This window comes from Haliaeetus leucocephalus, unplaced genomic scaffold, assembly GCF_000737465.1.
Source record: "Haliaeetus leucocephalus isolate CR32 unplaced genomic scaffold, Haliaeetus_leucocephalus-4.0 Scaffold215, whole genome shotgun sequence".
Lineage (NCBI taxonomy): Eukaryota > Metazoa > Chordata > Aves > Accipitriformes > Accipitridae > Haliaeetus > Haliaeetus leucocephalus.
In genome coordinates this window covers 718118-739891 of record NW_010972651.1, presented here as the reverse complement: position 1 = coordinate 739891, position 21774 = coordinate 718118, and the positions used below count along the sequence as shown (strand labels likewise).

The 21774-nt window shown below is 56.7% G+C and overlaps 2 protein-coding genes across 2 annotated transcripts in view; one reads left to right on the top strand and one right to left on the bottom strand.

Moving 5' to 3' along the window:
* Positions 1 to 17856, top strand: part of LOC104831212 (junctional sarcoplasmic reticulum protein 1-like) — a 31256-nt gene extending 13400 nt beyond the window's left edge. The window contains exons 2-7 of the mRNA XM_010566630.1: positions 14984 to 15030; positions 15898 to 16060; positions 16567 to 16719; positions 16802 to 16864; positions 17022 to 17167; positions 17320 to 17856. Coding sequence (XP_010564932.1) covers positions 15964 to 16060; positions 16567 to 16719; positions 16802 to 16864; positions 17022 to 17167; positions 17320 to 17856 — 996 coding nt within the window. The 5' untranslated portion in view covers positions 14984 to 15030; positions 15898 to 15963. The remainder of the gene's footprint in view (positions 1 to 14983; positions 15031 to 15897; positions 16061 to 16566; positions 16720 to 16801; positions 16865 to 17021; positions 17168 to 17319) is intronic.
* An 852-nt stretch (positions 17857 to 18708) lies between these two features.
* Positions 18709 to 21774, bottom strand: part of AMH (anti-Mullerian hormone) — a 7707-nt gene continuing 4641 nt past the window's right edge. Inside the window, exons 4-6 of the mRNA XM_010566617.1 lie at positions 21187 to 21310; positions 20837 to 21023; positions 18709 to 20662 (exon numbers count right to left, since the gene is read on the bottom strand). Coding sequence (XP_010564919.1) covers positions 19747 to 20662; positions 20837 to 21023; positions 21187 to 21310 — 1227 coding nt within the window. The 3' untranslated portion in view covers positions 18709 to 19746. The remainder of the gene's footprint in view (positions 20663 to 20836; positions 21024 to 21186; positions 21311 to 21774) is intronic.

The window sequence follows — 21774 nt, the reverse complement described above, 5'->3', positions numbered from 1 at the left end:
TGCAGCCTCTCCACTGCCTTCCCCACAAATCCAGCAGCCTCTCCCTTCTCGGTATTGGAAATTATTTCACTCAGAAATCAAGAATCATGAAACTGAGGTCATGGGACCAGTTAGTTACGTGAAGGGAACCAATCCCACAGCATTTTTTCCATATGAATAATACCGAGAATCCCTTTTTGGGCACACATCGCATCCCGCCATGGGCATGGTTACACCGAGAGGCACGCACAGGGCAAGAAAGTCGGAGCCCCAGGGAAACTGGAGAAACGTTCCCCAGCAGTGGGTGGGGTGCAGGGGGTTGGTACTGGTGTAAATCCAAAGTAATTCTATCAGTTTCGCTGGAGTTAGACCAGAAGTTATGTCCATGTCACTGACATGGCAGCCTTGACAGTTTGACATCTAGGGTTAGAAGCCTGAAGGACACATGTAATTTAAACCAATGGGGAATTTCATGGCTGTATAAGACCAGTGACCTTCATGCCAGGAGGCAGAAACCGGGGCAGTAGCAAAAAGAGCAGCTGGAGCAGAGCATGGGTTAGATCCTCCCGTCCTGCGCTGCCCAGGAGTTTATTCACTGTTTTCTTGCTACACCTCTGCCTTCGCCTCATTCAGTTTGTAAATCACCCTCTCTTTGCACAGCTGTTGTATCCCGAATTGGCAAAAGTTACACGACTTTACTGCTCATGCCATTTTCTGGCCTGTTTATGTCCCGTAAATTAAGTCAATGATGAGCTTGGCATGGGATCTGGAAGTTTTTCACAGCAGGATCATTTTCTCCCCTTTAATTAAACATTACAGGTTCCTCATGAATCATACTTCATGCTGTTAAACTTTTATGAAAAGCCTTAACATAGTAATTTATGGGAAATCTGTTTTGATGTGCAGATCTGGGCCTCACTTCTAACCTTGGACACAATTGCAAAGCTCCTGTAAATCATCTGACTTTCCTGGATTTGCATCTACCCTGCAACTGCAAGTCAGCGAGCACAGCCAGGCTGAGCAGGCATGCAGCGCCGCAGCCGGCTGACTGACTTGCTGAACTTGGGCTCTCGAGTCTAAACTTGGGCTCTTGAGTCTAAACTTGGGCTCTCAAGTCTAATAGCATGGACCCATCCTCCAGGCAGGTTTTTAGACCCTTTTGCAAAGTAGGTCTTCACTTGGCTCCTACAGCATCCCATGGCAGTGAGATCCATGACTCCCTTACGTGTCTTTGCAGAAGACCTTTGCTGGTTTTCAACCTGTTGCTTGCTAATTGCGTTTGGGACCCCAATTTTTGTGCTTTGTGAATTGGAGAGTAACTGCTCCTTCTCTGGAGCTCTCTCAGGTTTTTGTTTCTCTTCCAAGCTGACATTTTCCTCTCTTCAGCATTTCCTCGTATAGAAGCTCTGCTGTATGCACCGTTTGCTCCCAGCCTTTTTTCTGGCTTATCTGTGTCTTTTTGGAGGCGGCCAGAGCTGCAGGCAGCAGTTGAGACATGGGTGCCCGGGGTATTCCTGCAAACACAGGATGGGCTTTTCTAGCATCATCTCTGCACCACTCGCAGCAATTCCCTAGGATGCCTTTTTACTGTCATAAGCTCTGAGCTGACATTTGCACAGTTACATCCACAGTGACTCAAAGATCTCTGAGCAGGGTTAGCTCATTTACAGCCTGTTGTTGCAGATGGGCTATTGTTTTTTAAAGACCCAAAGTGTATGTGATCATGCTATCTGGCACCCCACCCCTCTTTCTCGTAATTGTAGAAAGCACTGACCAGCAACAGGTAAACTGGAAGGAGGGCTAGATGTCCCCAGGATGGCTGTTTTTCCTGTTTGAGTGGAAGAGGGAGATGCAGGTCCGCACGTCTGTGCACGGGCAGGCAGAGCTCCGCTGTGCAGCACCCACGTTGGCAGCTAGGCTGTCCTTGCCCACCATCTTGCCTGCCTGCACCCAGGCCAGGGCACCCTGCTTGTCCCCACCAAGGGATGGGGTCAAAGGACAGAAATCAGTAGAAAGGGTCCTCCGATTCCTCTGGGCACAGCAGAAGTCATCTCACGTGATGGTTTGAGCAACACCATATTTCAGCTGCTGTCCTGGTGCCTTGTCCCACACACCAGCACGATGCTCTGGTCCAGGGACAAGTCAAGTCGTGTATCACTGGGGTAGGATGGTTTCAGACAGCTCACTGCTCTCATCAGGCACGAGGTGCAATGGGCCGTGCTCTCAGAGGGGTGTCCGAAAGTTGTTTTTTTAAAAAAAAAAAAAACCAAACCAAACCTCTTTGCAATGTTAGTTTATGTAAAACATATGCTTGGCAGAGACAACCGCATGTCCAATCCTGACGTGGGTGTCAGATCATTTCCACCCCTTTTCCACAGCAAGTTTTTTTGCCCGTTATTCCCACTGCTCTGCCTACTTAGTCCTATTTATAGAGCGCCTTTCATTGGAGTCTCTAGGCTTTTAACCTTTATTCTTGGAAAATTATTCACTTCTTGGACCTGTCGTGGAGCAATTACCAATGCTCCTCCCCAGCCTGACTTTAAAAGAAATTCCCACGAGGCAGCCCAGAGATTCGAACCTCCTTGTAGCCAAACCCCGTCTCTGCCTTGTGCTGTGACCTGTCTCGGCTTGTCCCGCGGTTCTCAGCCTGGCTCTGTTGTTCATTCACCTGCAGAAATGGTTTGCTGCCTTTGATGCTTCTCCGATGAGATCATTCACCTCCGAGTACAGGAGCAAAACACTCCAAATGGGATTCTGGCGCAGGCTGATTCGTTTCTCCAGACATATTCCTCATTCTCTTGCTTATCACCTGCTGGGCCACCGCACCTTCTGTCTCTGGTCCTGGTCACTGTAGGACAGAAGAGCCCAGTGGTGACCACAGAGCAATTTGGGGGTGGTTGGTCCTCCAGCTGGGGATAGCTTCTGTGGGCATGAAGTGGGGGAGTTGCCTCTTCCCCCTCCCCCAGCATTTCCATAGCACCCTCCTTGTGTTATGTAGGGTCGGAAATAAGCAGCGGGTTGTTAGAGGTGGGTGTCACTACCAGGCTTTAGGGGGTGTATGAGATCCATCCAACCCTGCCAGAAGCTGATGGGGATGGAGGGGGTTCTTCCACCCCACATCTCTGGAGGGGCAGAGGTGGTCGAAGGGGAGGTGTCTTGTGCTCTCCTTGCTTTTGCTATTAAAATCCCTGGATATCTAGAATATGAAATCAGCTGCATCACTGCAGAGACCTGGGACTGGCTTGGAGACCATGCTCAGCTGTGCTGTTGAGACCTGGCTCCTTCCTGAGATGCAGAGGCTTGAGCCTGGCAAACATGGTATTTGGAGACAGGGAGCTGCTGGTGCCTAAGGCTCCTGCAGCATTTCCTACGGAAAGAAAACCCTCGTGGTTTTGAATGGCTAATTTGGGGCCTAACTTGGGGCTTGAGGAGGAAATTCTTTCAGGCTGCTGTTTGCATTACACTGGAACAAAAAAAACCCAAAAAACAGCAAAAGGACTCAGCTGGCTTTGCTTTCATACCTCCCAGCATGAAGCAGGCTGGGCACATGTGGGGCAAGGAGGAGGGAAAGGAACTGATGAAACTATGGGTATGTCTTGGAGCTGTGTTGCAACCGTGCATCCCTTTAAGGGGCTTCACTCGTGCCCCTGAGACACCACTCGAGGGCAGCCACGCTTCAAAGTCAAATGCCTGCCCCAGAGCTGGGAAAAGACAAGGCAATTCCTGCCCAGTGCCCTGCCAAAACCCCCCTTCCAGCTGTTGTGCCTGGCTTTTCTTCCCAGGATGGAGCCTACACCTGGATCCAGGTCCCTGGTCCTTTAGTTGGGATGTACGACCAAAGTCACAAAATCTTCAGTGGTCACTTTGAGGAGTCCCTAGACAAGAGATGCGAGGGTGCAACTGGGGGACAGAGCCTGGCTGGCTCCCACCTTCTCACTTGGTGCTGGGAGAAGGCTATGGAGCAGCTCATCTCCTGCTCTTCTGCCGATTCATGCACCAGTGTTGCCATTTTTTGATAATTCCATCATCACTTTAAATAGCTGTTACTACCAGAGCCCGCAGGCTTCTGCCTCAAGTCCTCGCTGGCTGTGCACGCAAGCAAACACCGGCACGCTGCCATTTCCCGTGCGTGTCTCTGCATCTACCTGCCCCGTCCTGGGGCGCATTTCATTACTTTGTGCCTTTTTGCCAAGAAATACCAGACTGGTGTCGTAGACGATCATGGGAACTAATTCAGTCTGTGCCAAACATTGCTGCTGCGATCCAAGGCGTGATCATGGATGGAGGGCTACGTCCTGCCCCAAAATACACCACAGGCTGCTGAAACCAGAGTGAGAATGAGGTGGTTAGGTTTCTTCAGGAGGGAAAAGAGAAGGGTCAGTAGTCAGAACAAGCCTTGATGCTTACATTGCCATGTGGTATTGGTGAGAAAACAGCATAAAAACCAGGGCAGTGCTCCAGACTGAATGATTGTTCAACTCAGGAGCCATCCGGGTGGAGGTACTTGTCCAAGTCCCTTTAAAGACCTTCCCCCAGCCAGGTGGGCAGAGCCTGCTTTCATTCAAGGAGCCCGCTTTCATTCAAGGTTCATTCTTGAATCTTCTGCTCTGTCATTCATTAAAAAATTCCACCTAAGCTTGTATTAATCATGGCGATTTGGTGACTGCAGCCTGGCTTTTCCAGGACATTTGCTTTCTTCTGGTGATGGCAGGGAGCTGTGAACAAGCATCAGTCCTAAAAACGGGTCTTTATGATGCCAAAGAGCCACAGCTCCATAATTTCCTCATAAATCTAGCATAACCGCATGGATTCAGAGAAGCTGCCTTGGATTTATGCTGGCAACACTCTTCTTGACCTGCAACCCAGCATCTCGAGCGAAGTGTTTGCAATTCAGCAAAGCCCTTGCAGGCTGCGGGTATTAACGATGACCCTTGAGCATAAAATACATCGGCATCTCTCCTCTTAGTGCCGCACGGATGGGCTCTGCGCAAGCTCCCGGCCGCGGGTGCCGAAAGCAGAGCGATGCTCCTGGTAGGCTTTTGTGTTTGTGCTACAGGGTGGAGGGGAAATTTAATTGCTTAGCTGCAGACCGTCGGCTCCAGCCAAAAGCACGCTGGCTCCGGTATGGCAGAGCAGGGTGCTGGCTTCCTGGGCTCTGGGTGCTTGGTGGTGGGGGGTCAGCAGAAGCTGGGTTTATGGCAAGGGAGGATGCTCCATTCTCTATCCGTCTCTTCGTCTGCTTGTCCTTTGCTTCAGCCAGCCACAGTCATGGGTTTCTTGTAGTTTGGTCGCAGCTGTGGGGAGTCTCAAGGCTTATTTTAAATATGTTGCGTGCTGTTTGAGCAGGACATAGTTTAGGAACAAATGACCAGCAGGGACATTTTGGGAAAGGACTAAAAAACATTAAAGATCATGTGCTTTGATGTCTTCTAATTTATCCCAGGAGGATGGGAGCTGAAAGCCCTACAGTTCCTACAGACCTGCAAGCAGGCCAGATGCAAACAATTATTTATTTGCCTTGTTGCAGTGGAATTGCCTGCACTGGACAAAACCTGGTCTGCAGGATGACACTAAGGGTGGTGGGCAAAAAGGAGAGAAAATGGAATAATTAAGAATGTGGCTTGGGAAAGGGAGTTTGCTGCTATTTTGAGGCCTTGATGGTTTGGTTCTTGCTTGTTACTATTACGTAATGTATTTCATTTGGCATTACTTTATGCAAGTAGGGAGAAGGAAAGCTGGAGCAGAAGGGAACGTCATTCAAAAACCTTGTCCCCTGGTCCCAGCCTTTTCTGTGCTGCTTACAATTAACAAAGTAGTTTAGAGACCAGCTAAAATTTTGGAGAAGGAAAGTCATCATCAAAGTTTCCAAACCTTGGAGAGATGACAAAACACATCTGTGAGGACCCCAGCAAGTGCCTTACAGGGGCAAGCAGCACCAGAGCAGACAGTCCTGGTCTTGTCAAGGGGGAGATTTTTTATTAAGAAAGCACAACCCAAACCTCTCCAGCTTTCTTTTACTGTCACAAAGAAACCAAGAAATCCGTGGTGTGAGGCAGGGAGGAGAGAACAGACAAGCCTGGCACGTAAACTTTTGCCCTTGGTTTCTGAAGTCTGCTGAATTTTAAATTGGGAATTTCTGGTCTGATAACAGAGAGAGAAATGGGGAACCAAGTGGGGAGGCATGGGGAAACTGGGAAACCCAAGCCAACGGTCTGGGGTGGGTAGGAAGTTTCTGCTATTTTTGCTGTTACTGCAGTACTTTCTGCTGTACTTTGTGGTAGATTTTGTTCTTTTATGACCCTCCTAACCCTAAAGACCTGAACCCTGCCTGGGGCATCTCCTCCCCCTGCCATATCTCACAGCCAGCGTGAGGGTGCCGGGGCCGAGGTTCCTCTCTGCCGTCCCGCAGCCTGGCAGCTCCCGGTGCAGCTGCCAAGGGCTGTGAGCATCCCCCCAAAGATGGCAGAGGGATGAAAAGACATTTCTCTAGACACGGGCTGATTGCTTTTGAAATGGCTGCTTGGTCCCGCTGGGGCTTCGCAGTGTTATTAATGATGTGGGGACAACCTGGAGCCCTGGGAAAGGTGCTAAAACCAGCAGGACCTGCTCTCCGGTGGGCTGCCATCATCCCAAAGATGCCGGCTGCTGCGAGGAGCAGGGGAAAAGCCCCTCGCCACTTGCACGGGGCAGCGCCGGTAGCAGACCCCTCTCGCTCCTGATGCCCTGTGTTGTTTGGAGGGCACCTGCTTGGAGCAGAGGGAAGCGGCTCCTTCCTTGGGTGTGATTTGGAAAGGAGGGAATGGGTCGGCATCTACAGCCCCCACACTGCCAGCATGGGGGGACCAAACCTCAGCGGATAAAGGCACTAAAATGAACCAGCCGCTGCCCTCCTGCAGTAAAGTCAAAAAGGGGAAGATTTGTGATCATTGGGATTATTATTTCCAGACTGTTCCAGCACCCCTTACCCAAAGCTTCGCTTCCCCCCCCAATCTCCTTTTCCCTCAGTTTCCCCTGACATGGCTGTTTCAGACTGATAAAGCAACAGCCCCCAGCAGCAGCCCTTCAAGGGACAAGCATCGCGGCCGCTTTCCCCGTTCCCAAGTGGCACTTCCAAGGACAGTTCGTTTGAAATGTCATGTTCACAGTCGCGTACTTGTATTCTCCTCGGAGGTACTAACAGCTGTAAATCTTCAAAAAGAATAATGATTAGCCCTAAGCGACGCTGGGCTGTTAGAAAACGGATCATGGAACAATTACCGAAAGCAGCCGAGACTAAAAGTAGCATTTAATGGGATCCGGCATCTTCTGTTCCCACTGACCTGAATGCTGCTCCTTCTGCCAGGCAAAGAGAGTGAAAACCTCTGAGATTTGTAAGTCAGAGTATTTAGGTCACACGTGGATTAGAGTGTGATCAGATTGGCTTTAATGTAGAACTGCTCTGAATATCTATAGATCATATAGCGCGCTGAGGGATCAATGCTTTTAGCGAGGTGATGAGGTGAGCCCAGTGAAAGGCTCTCCCTCCGACAGCGCATCGGTGTTTTGTTCTGGCCGCCAGCAGCGCGGTGGGATGTGGGTGTTACTCACCCATGTGTGATCCCAGCTGCTGCGCTGAGAGCTGGGGGGCCGGGAGCTTTCGCCCCGGGTGGGATCACTGCCTGTGGTACGTCCCTGCGCTGTGCTCGTCCCTGCTCAGACAGGGATGTCACGGCAAGGGAGGACATGCGGGGCAAAAGGGGCTTCCCACACCCTCTCTGTTGCCTCTTCTGCTCTTTGCAGAGACCTAACAAGCTCGTTTCGTTTAAGAGCACATCCGCACAGCTCTTGACCAGTTACGAATGTATTCGATGGGGTGTTTTCTCCCCCTGCCAGTCTGATCTCTTGTCATGGTGCCGAGTAGCCCAAGCTCCAGCCAGTCCTGGGACTGAGGTCTGTAACTGGACCATGGTGACCTGCAGGGACCAGGACCTGAGGGCAGGACCACGGCTGCTCCTTGTCCTGCTCAGCTCTGCCAAGCTGAGGCCTGTCCCCAGCACAATTCCTCCATCACTGGGAACAATTATGAGACAACCCAGACCCTGAACGCAACTGGGATCCTGCTTCCAGGTGGGTGCATGTGTCTGGCACGGCCACGGCTCTGTACCTGGATGGATGGATGGCCAGCTGTAGCTCAGGGCTGGAAAGCCAGAGGTGACATGGGAGAGCGTTCCTCTGACGGATGTGATCACCTTTGCCGTCCTCAGCCGGACAAATGTGTTAAGCTGGTGCTTAGTCTGCAGCATTGTGCTCCTGAAGACCCTGTGGGGTGGTGTGTCCTCCCAGCCCGGACCATAGGCAGGACATCCCCTTGCCTTTAGACCCATAGTGTTTCTGGCTTGCTGTCCCACCAGGTTCACCCACGGCTAAAAGCTCAGGGTAAGAGGAAGAAGAAAGTCCTCAGAGAAGCTGCAAGCTGTGATTTGTTAAACCAGGGACTGGCCTGAGCCGGTACCTGTTCCGCAGAGCTCCCATCTTCTTCCTCTACAGTTCCACACCATGTCAAACCCTCGCCCCAGGAGAGGAGGCAGAAGACACCTTTGGCTATGTTTTCCTGGCTAACCAAATCACTGCAGCTATGAGGAAGGGCCCAGGTCTGAGTTCCTGCAGCAGTTCTCCTCTACCAGATGCTTTCCATTAGCTGAACAGAGCAGGGCCATGACCTGCAAGCAGCCAGCCAGGGCATGGCACTGGGACAGCGGAGCCCGTCCAGATATCAGCTGTGGGTATCGGCTTGTGCAGAGGATGCTCCATCTCTCTCGCTGGCTCCCTCCAACACGGGCAGTGCTACCCAACCCCGCTGCAATGCCTGGTGGCGTGAAGCCACAGGAACATCCAGCTTCCAAAATGCTCCGGGCTTTCAATTAGCTGCACCTCCGCAAGGAGATTGCTCAGTTCAACATATCTAAAATCTCCCGTGATGACAGATCGTGATTTGACAGGAAAAGCACAGCTGGCAGAGAGAAGACATCTTTTCGCTTCCTGTAACTTCCCGAGCACTTCTTAATAATGCCAACACTCATAAAGGTCTGTGGTTCTTGCAGTCACACGGAGAAATAATCTCCCCGGCTGACGCTGATGTGTTGCTACCTCAGGGTAAGGAGGCAGCAGCTGTGTTTCAGCACACAGATATTGCACAACTGTTCAGGATGGGAAGAGCTGATGTATGCTGGATCCAACTGAAAGAGGAATTTTGGGTCAGCAGAATATTGTTGTCAGCGCTGGGATGTGGCCACGTTGCTATGGGGACACCTGTGCCTTTAGGTTTTCGATCGTGCGAGGAATCAGGATGCTCCTTCACCTGATTTCCCTGAGAAATCGTGTTTCTGTGATCGTCTCTTCCAGCCGTCAGCCCCGCTACCCCCCCCTCTGATCACATCTCAGCCCAGTGGCAACCTCCGACCACATCTAAGAGAAGGGTGGAGGGCTCCGAGACATGAAGCACCTACAACAAGCCCGTGCAACACCTGGCCTGAGCGCCATGTGCATCTCCAGCAGGTATTTGTTTGGTGCCAACAGCTGCCAGGCAGCGCGTTGCGGCTTAGCCGGCAGCGGTGGGGGGGGCACTCACCTGCATACCCCCGGATCAGCCGGCACCCACTGCCACCTGCAGATGCGCAAAGGGACAATGCCGGTGTGGAGGTGACACGGCTCCTGCTGGAGCAAGGACCAACCTACAGAGCTGTGCTTTGCCCAGAGGACTTGGACTTAGCAGGCAACATCCAGATTCTTGTCTTTAAAATCAGGTCAAGAGCCCAACGCTGCCTACGTGAGGGGTTGGAGGATAAATGCTTCAAGGGCTGGAAGGATGTTTTCAATTCCCAGGTTTTGGGAACCCGGTTGGGTGGGTCTGGTGGAGCCAGGGATGAAATCGGGGGGGAAAGACCTGCAGCCAGCCCAGTGAGACGGCAGGTTTGGGCCGAGAGCCGGGGCAGCAGGAAACCCACCAGCACAACCAGCTCGAGCATCTGCCTCCCCTTGTACCAGTGTCAGGAGGAGACGGAGTCGGGCTGGGGCTGCCATAGCAGTAGAGGCTCTGGGGAGAGGGGGAATTGCATGGAGAAAAGGAAAATTCGTCCCCAGAACTAACCTGTGCCGAAAATAATCAGTGACTAATTGTATGTCTTTATGATTGCCTTTTGACTGCGAGTTATTAAAGATGGGAAGAAAGAAGATTCTGTCCTTGTGGGAGGATAAATGAGCATTGCCATAGAAGCGAGGGGATGCTGCAGCACAACTCAGTCCATCTGGACCACAAACCACGAAGCCACAGCAGAGCCTCAGGGGCGGCCGGTGCACGGCAGACAGTCATGCACCCACATGAATCTGAGGCAAGCTGATAGCCTGGGAAGTCAGAGAAGATACATTTGTGTTATCAAGCCAAAGCCAGAGAGTCAATATTTAGCCGGGACATGGAGCGCAGCCCGTGTGCAGCCAGGCTGCCGTCCATCACGTTGCTTGATGGCCCTCCCGAGCTCTTCCACCGGCAGCTTTCTCTCTGCCTGGTCTCACAGCCAGATCGTGTTTCCCCCTCTCTGAGCTAACCCCATCCCAGAGACACTGTTATCAGTCTCAGGGCAAGGGAGAAGCCAGGATTTGGGGGTGTTCGAGGGATTAGGAAAGAATTTGCCTCTGGGAATCTCTTTCCTCCACCTGCCTGGGATAAATTGTCCAATGGAGGTGGAGGCTTTGCAGCTCGACAGGGTACTGCTCAGAGCTAAACGTGTGGAGGCAAAAACGCTCCTGGTCCCTCCCAGCTACAGGGGAGGGTGTTGAAAGGTCCCAGAAAGGGTGAGGAGAGCTCTCTGTCCCATGGCCCCACGCAGGGACAAAGCAGGAGGACGTTTTGCCTGAGCTGTGTGCATGCAGATGTTGCCCATTAAACCCCCAGCTTCTTTCCTGGGAGGAGCATCTCGCCCACAGGAGGCAGGAGGAGGCTTACGAACCTGCAAGCACCATAGAAAACAATTAACTGGGAGAAGAAGGGATTTTAATTTGGCCTGTTTATGATTTTCTGCTTTCATTATGTTCCTATAAAGCGAACAGTTAACAGCCCTGACCTTACTGGAGTGGGAATAAAACTGAGAAAACTACCCTGGCATGGTGTGGGGGGCTGTGTTTACAGCTCCATCCCTTTCTCCATCTGCGTTCAGCTTCTGCGGCGCATTATTTATACCGCAGCAGGGTTCACGGCATGCTCGGTCCTGTCTCTGCCAAAGAGGGGAAATCCCTGCCCTGGAAAGCAGACGACTGCTCCTGAGTTCATTTGCTGCATGGTCCTAAAGCAAGACCATGACCCAGGCTCACCGGGTGTCCGGAGCCCTGGAAAAAGGCTAAGTCCCCTCCGGATGCCAGTGCCCAATTTATTCCTCCTTTAGATCTTGCAATTAAAGACTTTTCACACCTCTGCTAAAGAAAAATGTCAGTACTGCAGCCGTGAAACATTACAGTTTCAGGGTTTTTTATAAACCTGAAGCCTTTCAGAAGTGGCTCTCCATAAGAGAGATGTCCTCAAAGCAAGATGCCTCCAAGATGTGCCGGGTTGGTACCAGTCACGGCTGCACCACGTCCCCTGCACCAGGCGCTTCTGCCTGAGGCTGTACCTGCCTGTGCTGAGCTGGGGGCTCTGGGTAACTGGCATAGGCAGGGCCAGAGCCTGATGGTCCTTTTCAGCTCCCCAAATGAGAGATGCTTCATCTCCTCGCTGCCTCGTGTGAGCGGGAAGCTGCGGTGAGGATCCCATCCCTCCCTGCCTCCCCAAGAGGTGCCTGTGGCCGCAGCAGGGCTCCTGGGGACCTGGCTGCAGGAACAGCTACGGTGGGGAAATCGGAGGAGTCGGAGGGCAAAGGACCTAAACGCTGGTAAAAAGTGGTTTTCACTGGGGTTGTCTAAGCATTGCTGGTCCCAGGGGATTGCTCCTCCTCTCCCCTCCACCACCTTCTTAACCGTGCCTGGCAGATTTCTGATCTGCCTCTCTGCATCCCCGGCACCCGTGTCCATCCCACAGCTGGCTCAGAGACCCCAGGTCGGGGACCAAACGGTCCTTTCTCCCCTCTTCTTGCTCTCCATGGCGGGGGGGGGGGGCTCACAGAGGGACAAGCCATGTCCCAGGTGCCCTTGAGAACCACATGCCCCTGCACCCGCCTTGCTAGCCGCAGCCCCTGCTTTCGATGCCTGGGGCTAAACTGCCTTTTCTGGGGCTGAGGCGCGGGTGCTCCGGCTCCCGGTGATTGGGTGCTATTTTGCTCCGGCACGGTTCGGCAGCTGTTGCTGTATATTACCCCGGAGAGCCGGAGCCAGCCAGGGGGCTGGAGGCAAGGCGGCGGTGGTCGAGCCCCAGGTACGACTTTCTGTGGCTTTTAACCCTTTCAGTTAGCCCCCCTTTTCACATGGGGCACCCCACGGGCGCAGCCCGCGAGGCAGCGCTCGGCACGCTGCCGGCCGGCGGTGGATGGGGGCCACGGGGCCTGTCCTGGTGCTGCCATGCGAGCGTGCACAGGGAGAGCAGGGCAGGCGAGGGGACTATTTTTGGAAGTTTCTTTGATGTGAGTCAGCGGTAGAAGCAACCTTAGGAGCTTGTGCAGGAACAGTCCCAGCGACAGCAGAGCGGAGCTGATTATTCGTTGAGAGTGCAATTTTATGCATTTAAGAGAGGATCTGGCGTGCGGAGCATGCGTCCGAGGGAGTGGGAACACAGGCAGCGCCGCGGAGGGGATGGATGGGTCGAGCAGTCGTACGGGAGGTCTCCTGGGCAGGAGTCAGTGTGAGCCAAGGGCAGGAGCTGCGCTCTGGGTGATCACCCCTGCCATGGGCAAAATATCCCCGGCATCGGTGGCCATCCCTGCCCTGCTTGGCGTGGGCAGTGGCTGCGTACACGTTACATCGGCGCTGGTCCGATAGGAACCGGCCCCAGGAAGCCTGTTCCTGCAGGTGACACGACCCGTCCTGGCTGGCGATGAGGGTCTCGTGTGGGCTGTAGAGCCCTGAAATGCATTTGCCTCCTGCCAGGGCACGGATCCCCATCTCCCATCCGGAGGGGAACAGACCCATACACGGAGCCGGTCAGCTCTGGGACCGAGTTAACGCCTGTGGGGCACTTGGTGCAGGGGGGAGGATGGCTGCCTGCCCGGTCGCAGCGTGGCTGTCGCAGAGCCCAGCAGCCATCGTGGCAAAACCTGGAAACGTGCCCGGGGGCTGGAGGCAGTTTGGGCTCCTCCGTCTGGGAGAAACTCAAGGGACGGAGGCGTGGGAACAGTCCGGCACCCCATGACAGGGACCTGAGCTCAGCCAAGGACTGGGGACCACAGCGAGGATGTGGTGGGCCAGCTGTGTGCTGCAGGGCACTGCTGCCCAGCACCGATGCTGCTGCCTGCTGACCACCCGGCATTTGTTTTATCCCTCTCAGTTTAGTGAGAGTCCCTCGAAGTGACATGGCAGCAGGTCCCCGTGAGGTGTTGGAGAAAAACTTGGGATGCCCCAAGGCCACCGATGAGCTGCCCAGGCGGGTGGGAAGTGCTCAGAGGCGGCCAAGGAAGGATGGGAGAAAAGGTACCTTGTCCTCACCACGAGCCGGTGGCCAGGAGGTGCTGGCTGTGGCTGTGCCAGCATCGCTGCCGTGATGCTCGAGGTCCTGCAGGATAGGGCTCAGCCTGGCAGAGGTGGCACCATGAAATCATGGTGTGACCTCAGGCATCGAGTGGGACCCACGCGGCACCGACCCCGCGGGGATGTCGGCTGTGGCCAGGGTGAAGAGGAACAGAGGCTTGTGCCCTCCTCCATCTTCCTCGCACCCATCTTTGCTCAAAGAAAGTGTGAATAGCTGTGTAGGTCAAAAACATGTCAAGCACTTGGGGGAAAAACTCTTTAAGGAAAAATTCTCCATCTTTGTGCTTTCCTTGGGGCTGGCAACCCCCTTAGCCAACATAAGAATCCTGGGGGAGCGCCTTCACTTCCCAGCAGAGAAAGGACCAGACTCACCATCACTGTAACAAAACTGAGGACTTTTTTTTATTTCCTCTTGAAAGCAGAGACCTTTCAGGCCATGGTTCCCAGCCAAAAGGTTTCCTCTTATTTATTTCCAGTATCACGTCTTAGAGTTTGTCCTGGGAACTGGTATTTTTTTCTCAGCATTCATTCTTCCGCTGGGGGAAAATAAACTAAATCTGGCTCAAAGGGGGCAAAAATTCCTCCTTCTGGTGAGGGCTTGCAAGGATGCGGCATCGAGATCCCCGTGAGTGAGAGCTGCGCTCGGAGGTGCCGAGAAGGCTGAGGCTGCATGGTGTTGGGACCTTGTTGGTGCATCCTCACCCCATCATAGCTCACCCCAGACCCAGGGGCAGAGAAACCCCCGAGGAGCCTGGCACACTCCCCAGCCCTTCAGTGCGTCGAACTGCTGCAGAGCCCTGGGGACCCTCCAGTTTTCTCTCCCATTTCACATCTGGGAAAAGACCTGAGAGTCATCCCTGAGCTTCGTGGTTCTCTTGGGTGGTTTGAGGTCTTCTTTGTGGTCTGGTTGCTCCATGGTACCTGGAGCTTGTCCTGCTCTCTAGGCTAGATCCTGAGCTGCCTCCAGCCATGTGTTTTCAGGGTGTCTGTGTGCACCCTGGGCTGTTCGTCCCCTCCATATGCCTTGGCAGGGAGGTCACCGTCCCCCTCGACTGCAGCTCCCTGGGGATATCCAGGATGGTGACATTTTGGGGTTCAGCAGCCCCTGACCTTCACGCTGCTGCTTTTACACCCCAACCTTGCCAACTGCTGCCACGATGGCCAGGGGTTTTTTTTGCCTGTCTTCTGAAACCTCTCTCCACGGGTGACCCGGCTGCTCTAACGGGGGGGGGATGTGGCCGTGATGTCCCCACTCTGCGGGCTGGCGGGTGGCAGTGGGAAGACCACGCACCCCCAGCCCCTGGCGATTCCCACCTCCCCGAATTCGCCGCCTGATGAACTGCCCTGTGCCTGTCTTTAACAGATGCCGATGCACCGGTGAGCGGCGACGGGGAGAGCTGTAGAGCCCATGTAAGTGTGCAGTGTCCCGGGACCGGAGGGGGCTGCCGGGGGTGCTCCCTGCACTGGGGCAGGGGGCTGAGCAGGGGGCTGTCCTGCAGCGGTATTCAGCCCAGGAGGGTTCTGCAGGGTGTTGCAGCACATCCATCCCAGGGGAGCCGAGGGCCGTGTCCTTCAGCTGTCACTGTCACTGATCCGTGCCGGTGGGCAGCTCTCCATCGCGGCACTGATCCGGTGCCGCTGACACAAGCCAGCCCGTCCACCAAACCTCCCGTCCCCAGCAGCACCAAGCCCAGACCCCAACGCGTGGTGTGCTCCCTCTCCTCCAGCCACGCTGACCCCTGGATCTGACCTGCTGCCCTCAGTGGATATGTGTGACCATGGCGAATCCAGCCCCGAGGGCTACTCTGGGGTGGGCTGGCTCAAGCCCAGCTCAGGGGTCAGCAGCCACCAGCCCACCCATACGTGCTTGGGCCACACCCCAGCGCCTGCTCTGCCGCACGGAGCCAGCTAGTGGCTAAATCCATCTTAGCAAACCAAAAAAAAAAATAAAAAAAAAAATCCAGCGTGTTTTAAGGCTGCTGATGCAAATACATGCACTGCAGTTAGATGCTCGAGGAGCTGGTGACGAGCCTGGTTAGTGCCGCTTGGGGCCGGTGGCAACATTGGCTCAGCCCCAGGGGGACCCCAGGACCGTGACCACAGGCTGCGGAGCGCAGGGATCGGGTCCCTCCATGGCTGCGCTGAGCACCCCTTCTTCTGGGAGGGGGCACAGACGTGCCCCATGCCCCCCATCCCACCCAGCCACGCTGCTCAATTTCCCCATGGGGCCATGCGATGCTCTTACACCCCCAGCCACGCTCGTGGCCCTCCCCGCAGGGGCTAGAAGAGGCAAGGACCCAGCTTGGCGTCTCTGAGCAGGATCTGGACAAGTCTGAGCTGAGCATGCCAGAGCCAGCGCCACTCGGCGTGGACAAGAAAGCGGTGGAGAAGAAGCGGGTGGAGAAGGTGGGAGCCAAAGGCAGTGCTGCCGGGCCTCCAGGTAGGTGTGCAGGAAAGCCCTTCCCTGCCCCAAAATGGGCAGCCTGGCCCCAGGTGGCCACAGAGGCATAGACCCTGTCCTGCATCCCTGGCCAGCCCGGGAGACACCCGTGATGGGACAAGCTCTGCTCTCCACAGTCCCCTGGGAGCTCAGCAACATGGAGATGGGGCTTCTCATCCACCTCCCAAATCCCACTCCTCCTCCTCATCCCAGCCCAGATCTGCTGCTGGGGATGGAGCAGCAGGGTTGGGAGCATGGGCAGAGGTTTTCCCCAGGATGCTGTAATGCCATTGTGGCCCAAACAGCTCGGACGCAGCCCCCATGACACTCTTTTCCCCACCCCTGCAATGCAAACACCGTCTTCTGCTGGCGGCAGCAGGGCAGGCAGCTCCTGCCCCTGCCCCTGCCCCTGTCCCTGCCTGGAATGGGCTGTGCAGAAGGACATTAAGAGCCCTTTGCCGCTTCCCAGCTCCCCCAGTAACGCTGTTTTCCTTGGGGGTCCCCAGTCCCCAAGAGCCTCCCCGTACAGAGGAAGGTGGAGCCCCCCAGCCCGGACCCCGCAGAGGAGCCGCTCCTCTGGGAAGGGCTCACTCTCAACAAGTGCATCCTGGTGGCCTCCGTCGTCGCCCTGCTTAGCGTCACCTTCCAGGTGCTCCAAGGTGAGCTGGGAGCCGGACGGAGGGGGACAGGGTGGCCAGACCTGCCACCACCTCCTGCCTCCTCTCCCCTCCTCTCTTCCAGCGCCGTGCTCCAGGGAGGGAGTCAGCCGCGGCAGGGAGGACCCTCCACCGCCTCCCCTTCATGGTGGGTTCAGATGCTCCGGGCTGCCCCAATCCCCTCAATCCAGCCTGAGACGGAGCCATGTCCCAGGTTGGGGTGGCCCTGGGACCCCACGTCTGGGACATCACACGCCAACAGCCTTATCCCCTCCTGACGGTGGCCTGTCCCTCTCCCCTCCCAGAGGTGGTCAGCACCAAGGAGGAGGAGGTCCAAGAAGTGGTGACTGCCCAGCCTCCCCAGCCAGAGAGCAGCATGTTCAAGGACGATGATGGTGACGACGATGGCGACGAAGACGGTGATGATGATGGTGATGCTGACAGCAACCTGGTATGGATCCAGGGTGGGGGGAGAAAGAGCATCCTCGGGGCACCTCCTGGGGGGGGGGAGGGCATCTCATCCCTGGGGGGAGGGATGGAGAGGGGTCCCCGTCCCTTGGGCTGCATCACAGGCGCCTGGTACCCTCCATCCCCCCCCCACAGGCAGAGCCCTGGATCTTCAAGAAGTGGTTTGGCCGCTCAGCACCGGAGGATGGGGACGAAGAGCCCATGGATGTCCCTGAGGTGCCGCCAGCTGTGACGGTGGTGAAGAAGAGCTGGGAGAAGAAGCTGGAGAAGAAGGAGGAGAAGAAGGAAGAGAAGAAGGAGGAGAAGAAGGAGGAGAAGAAGGAGGAGAAGGTCCGGGAGGGGCGTGCTGCCCAGGCAGAGCGGAGCAGCCGGAGGGAGACACGAGCCAAGGACAGGGCACAGGGAGAGAAGTCCGGCAGAGCCCCCCGGGCCCCCCGGGAACTGGAGCAGCAACCCCAAAAGAAGCGGGGCCGGGAGTGGAAGGAGAGCCGGCGGGAGCGGGATGAGCCCAGGAAGGAGGGGTGGAAGGGCCGTGCCAGCAGGGCCGATGGTGGCGGGGAGAGCCCGAAGAGGGACTGGCGGCAGCAGAAGGGCAGGAAGCCCTGGGAGACGGCAGCCGCCCCGGGAAAGGACGGCATCGCCAGGCCCAAGGAGGGCAAGAGGCGCGACTGAGGCTGGGGCAACAGAGGGGCTCGATGATGCTGAATCCGGGGGGGGCCCAACCCTGCCACCGCCCCTGGCAAGGGCACCCTGCCGCTCCCTGCCCGCTCTCCGGAGACATCCCCGGGCCGGCGGCGTGGGCAGCACAGGCAGCGCTCCAGGATCTCCGAGCAGCGGCAGAGCAGCCCGGGAGCCTGGCACAAGCCTCCCTGGGGACTTTGGGCCCCCCCTGGATTAGATGCACAAAGGCAACCTGAAAGGACCAGGGGAAGGATCTTCTCTTCTTCTGGGCTTCACGCTATTTCTCCATCCCCACCCGAAATCTCTCTTGCAGTTCATTTTCACCCGTGGTCCCTGAAACATCAGGGCGGCGCAGTGGGCACAGGGATCCCAGTGAACAGAATTTGTCTCCAGACTCTGTAGCTCTTTAATTCAGTTAATGGTTTTATTCAAAGCAAAACAAGAGAGGAGTGTATTTGGGGTTAACAAAGCCAGGCTGCAGCCATCCTCAGGGGGACATCAGGGGAACGACCACCCCGACCTTGCCGGGCCCCAGTGCCATTGCTGCAGAGTGGCACGAAGCTTGCTGGTAACAAACCAGGGCTGGAGAGCCCATCACCCGGGGATCCCTTCGGGCTTTGCCTTCACAGAGTCGCTTTTAGGAATGAAAACACAAGTGCAATATCACGCAGCGCTGTAGCAACTACAGGAGACGTTCACAGCCCCAACCCACGGCAGGTTTAAGTATTTGCTAAATCAATAGAGGTTAAAATAAACTATTTTCATTTTTAATAAGGTATTAAATCGAATGTTTTAAAAAAAAAAAAGCCAAAAGGGCCTGGCCCTGGTTATGTTTGTGTGGTTTTTGTGGGCCCCCCCCCCATCCCTGATGTACGGGGCTCAGGGCTAACCCGGGTTCCCACGTGGGCTGTGGGACAGGGCCAGTGTGTGCCAGCCTCTGGCCATGCCCCCGCCAGCCCCGTGGCAACGCTGCAAAGCCCGAGGGCTGGTCCCAGCACCAGTGAGGCTGCAGCCAGGACAAGCCCAGGAGCTGCTTTCCGGGGATTTGGACCCTGCAGCAGCCCCGGCGGGTCTCACTGAGGGTTGGGCTTAGCTGGGAAGATGATCTGGGGACAGCCGGGCTCTCCATGCTGATACTGTCGGGGACACAGAGCAGGTGCTTTGGCAGCCGTTTGCACCCGCTCCTATTAATGGTGTGAGCAGCCCAGGAGGTGTAACGGGATCGCTCCCCAATCTTAGCCCTCCCTCCCTCCCTCCCCTCGCCCCCCCAGCTCTGGCAGCATCCCAGGAGTGGGGTCAGCGCGGGGCGATGCAGCCATGACCCAGCAGGGAGCCCCAAGCCACTGCCAGCAGCTTGCCATGGCCCCTGGCTCACATGGGGACAGGTCCCCAGATAAAGGCTGGTCCCTGCAAGGGGATTTGCCTCTTGTTCTGCCTTCGCAGGTGGAGCCACGTGGCTGGCGGGGGCTTAGTGATGGGCCGTGGGCTGGGAAATGGCCAGAGGATGCTGCGGGTGGGGGGGCTTGGAGGAAGCAACAACTGACCTGCCCAGCCACTACAAGAACAGAAGGCAAGGGATAAATAAGTGTGGTCCTGGCTGGATCCACCAAGCCTTGCCCTCCCGTGATGGCCCTGCGGGCACCTTGGGCATCCCCGGCATCAGCAGCCAGTGCAGGGTAACGTGGGGCTGCAGAGCAGCCCCCAAGGACCAGCACGGCTACAGACAAACCCAGAACCAGAGCAACACTAGTGAGCCAAACGGTGGGGAAAGAACATGCGGGGAGCTCCTGTCTCAGCAAGAAGCACCAGCTCCGGAGCTGCGAGGGCAAACCTGGGTGGGGGGAACAGGATCAGGGCGAGCAGGGAGACGGGCAGGCACCTCTACCGACAGCCACACTCCTCTGCCACCATGTTGGGGAACTTGCGGACCTCCAGCCCCTCCGTGGAGAGGCTGATGATGAGCTGGTCCGAGTAGCGGACGGGCACACAGCAGGGAGCCCGCTGGAGGGGCGAGCCCCGCTCCTGCATGCCCAGCAGCAGCACCGTGTGCGAGTAGTAGCTGGGGACGCGGGTGGAGAGGGGCAGCTTGCAGGGACCCTCACAATTGTTGGCCGCGTAGACGGTGGGCATGACGATGAACTTGCGGTCGTGCAGGTCGATGGTCAGCTCCTGCAGGCGGCAGTGGGCTTGGTGCCGCGCGCTGCGGTTCTGCCGCAGCACCTTCCTCCGCTCCTGCCAATGCGCCCGCACCGTCTGCAACACCTTCAGCAGCAGCAGCGTGTGCAGCTTCCTGGAGCCGGCCGGCTGCTCGCCGCCTTGACCCTCAGCCGGCCCCAGCGGGTAGTAGCAAAAGCTCAGGAGATGCTGGAAAAGCCCCATGTTGGCTTGGAAAGCTGAGATGTCCCTCAGCTCCTGGATGACCGTCTGCAGCTTGCCCATCAGCAGCTGCAGCACAGTTCCCTCTGGCTGCCAGTCCCCCAAGTGCTGCTCCAGCACAGCTCCACCATCCTGGGGGAAAAGCAGCACCGAGGGCTCCTCTGACTGCACCAGACGCTCCAGGGCTGCCTCCTCCGACAGGTTGAGCAGCTGGTGAGGAAGGGTCTCCATCACTTGGAAGTCCAGCCAGTGGCGGGAGCTGGGCTGGGTGGGTGGCTCGCTGGAGGGGCTCAGGACCTGGCGGATGAATCGGGTCAGGATGCTCAGGAACTGACTGCTGCCACGGGGTGCCAATGATGAAGCGTTGGCTTGGCTTGGGGCGGTGGGGGACGGCAGCTCCTCGGTCCCGGCCTGGGGTGGGCTGCAAGGAGAACAGAGGGAGGGTCACGGGGTCCCCTTGTACCCCAGGGGTCCCACCAGGCCCTGCCCCACATCCTCCCACCCCAGTCCCGCAGCAGAAGGACTGGGGCTGCCCCTCTCCTCCCCTGACTCCCAGCCCCTGTGTTTTTCCATGGTTGCAGCGAGGGCCACGGACCTGAGCTGTGGGTACGGAGCCATGTCCACCACCCCCTCGGCAGAGAGGTAGGAAAAAGGAGCCAAAGCCACCTCTTCCTCCTGCCGTGACTTGGCCAGCAGGAGCAGGACGGGAGTCATCCTGGTGAAGCACTTGTCATCAGAGCCAAAAAGGAGCTGCTGGGTCTCCGTGGAGGACAGGGGGGTACCTGGTGGGGAGAAGAGCCATGAGGATGGTGGTCCGGGGTCTCCCACACATCCTCACAGCCCCTCGTTACAGACAGGCTTGAGAGGATCCCAAATGCCCAAGTCAGGACACAGAGGGCACGGACACCCCCGTCCCTCGCCGCCACAGCCTTCCCACATCCCTACCTCCCTCTCCACCACGCCTGATGGCCAGGGAAGCCTCGAAGCTGAGCTGCTCACTGCTGCGGGTGACAGATGCCACGGCAGCTCCCAGGACCAGGTACCGGGTGTCCCTGGCGAGGCAGAGGCTCTGCACGGAGGCAAAAGACACAGAATGACCGAGGACGTGGGTGAGGCATCACGGCGGGAGGGGGGCACTCAGATGAGCCCCCCGCTGCGGTCCCTGCTGGCTCTGGGTCACCCAGTCCTCGGCAGCCCACCAGTTGGCTACCACCCAGCCCCAGAGCTGCTCTGGGGATGCTGTGGGATGCAGGGAGACCCAGGGACCCCCGGGTGGGCAGAGAGCCCCGGGTGACCCCGGTCCCAGACCCGTTGAGCCCGGCAGCGGTGCCACAGCTGCTGCCCCCGGTCAGGCCGGAGACCCCCGGGGGTAGGTGGGGAGCCAGGACCCCCAGAAGGGGCTGGATGCCCCGGGCCGTCCCTCTGTCCCTGCCGGGAGCTGGGGACAGGGTAACAGCACCATCTTCAGGCACGGCTGGGGCCGGCGGGAGGGTGCGACAGGGCAGAGATACTGGGGGGGGGGTGGCAAAGGGA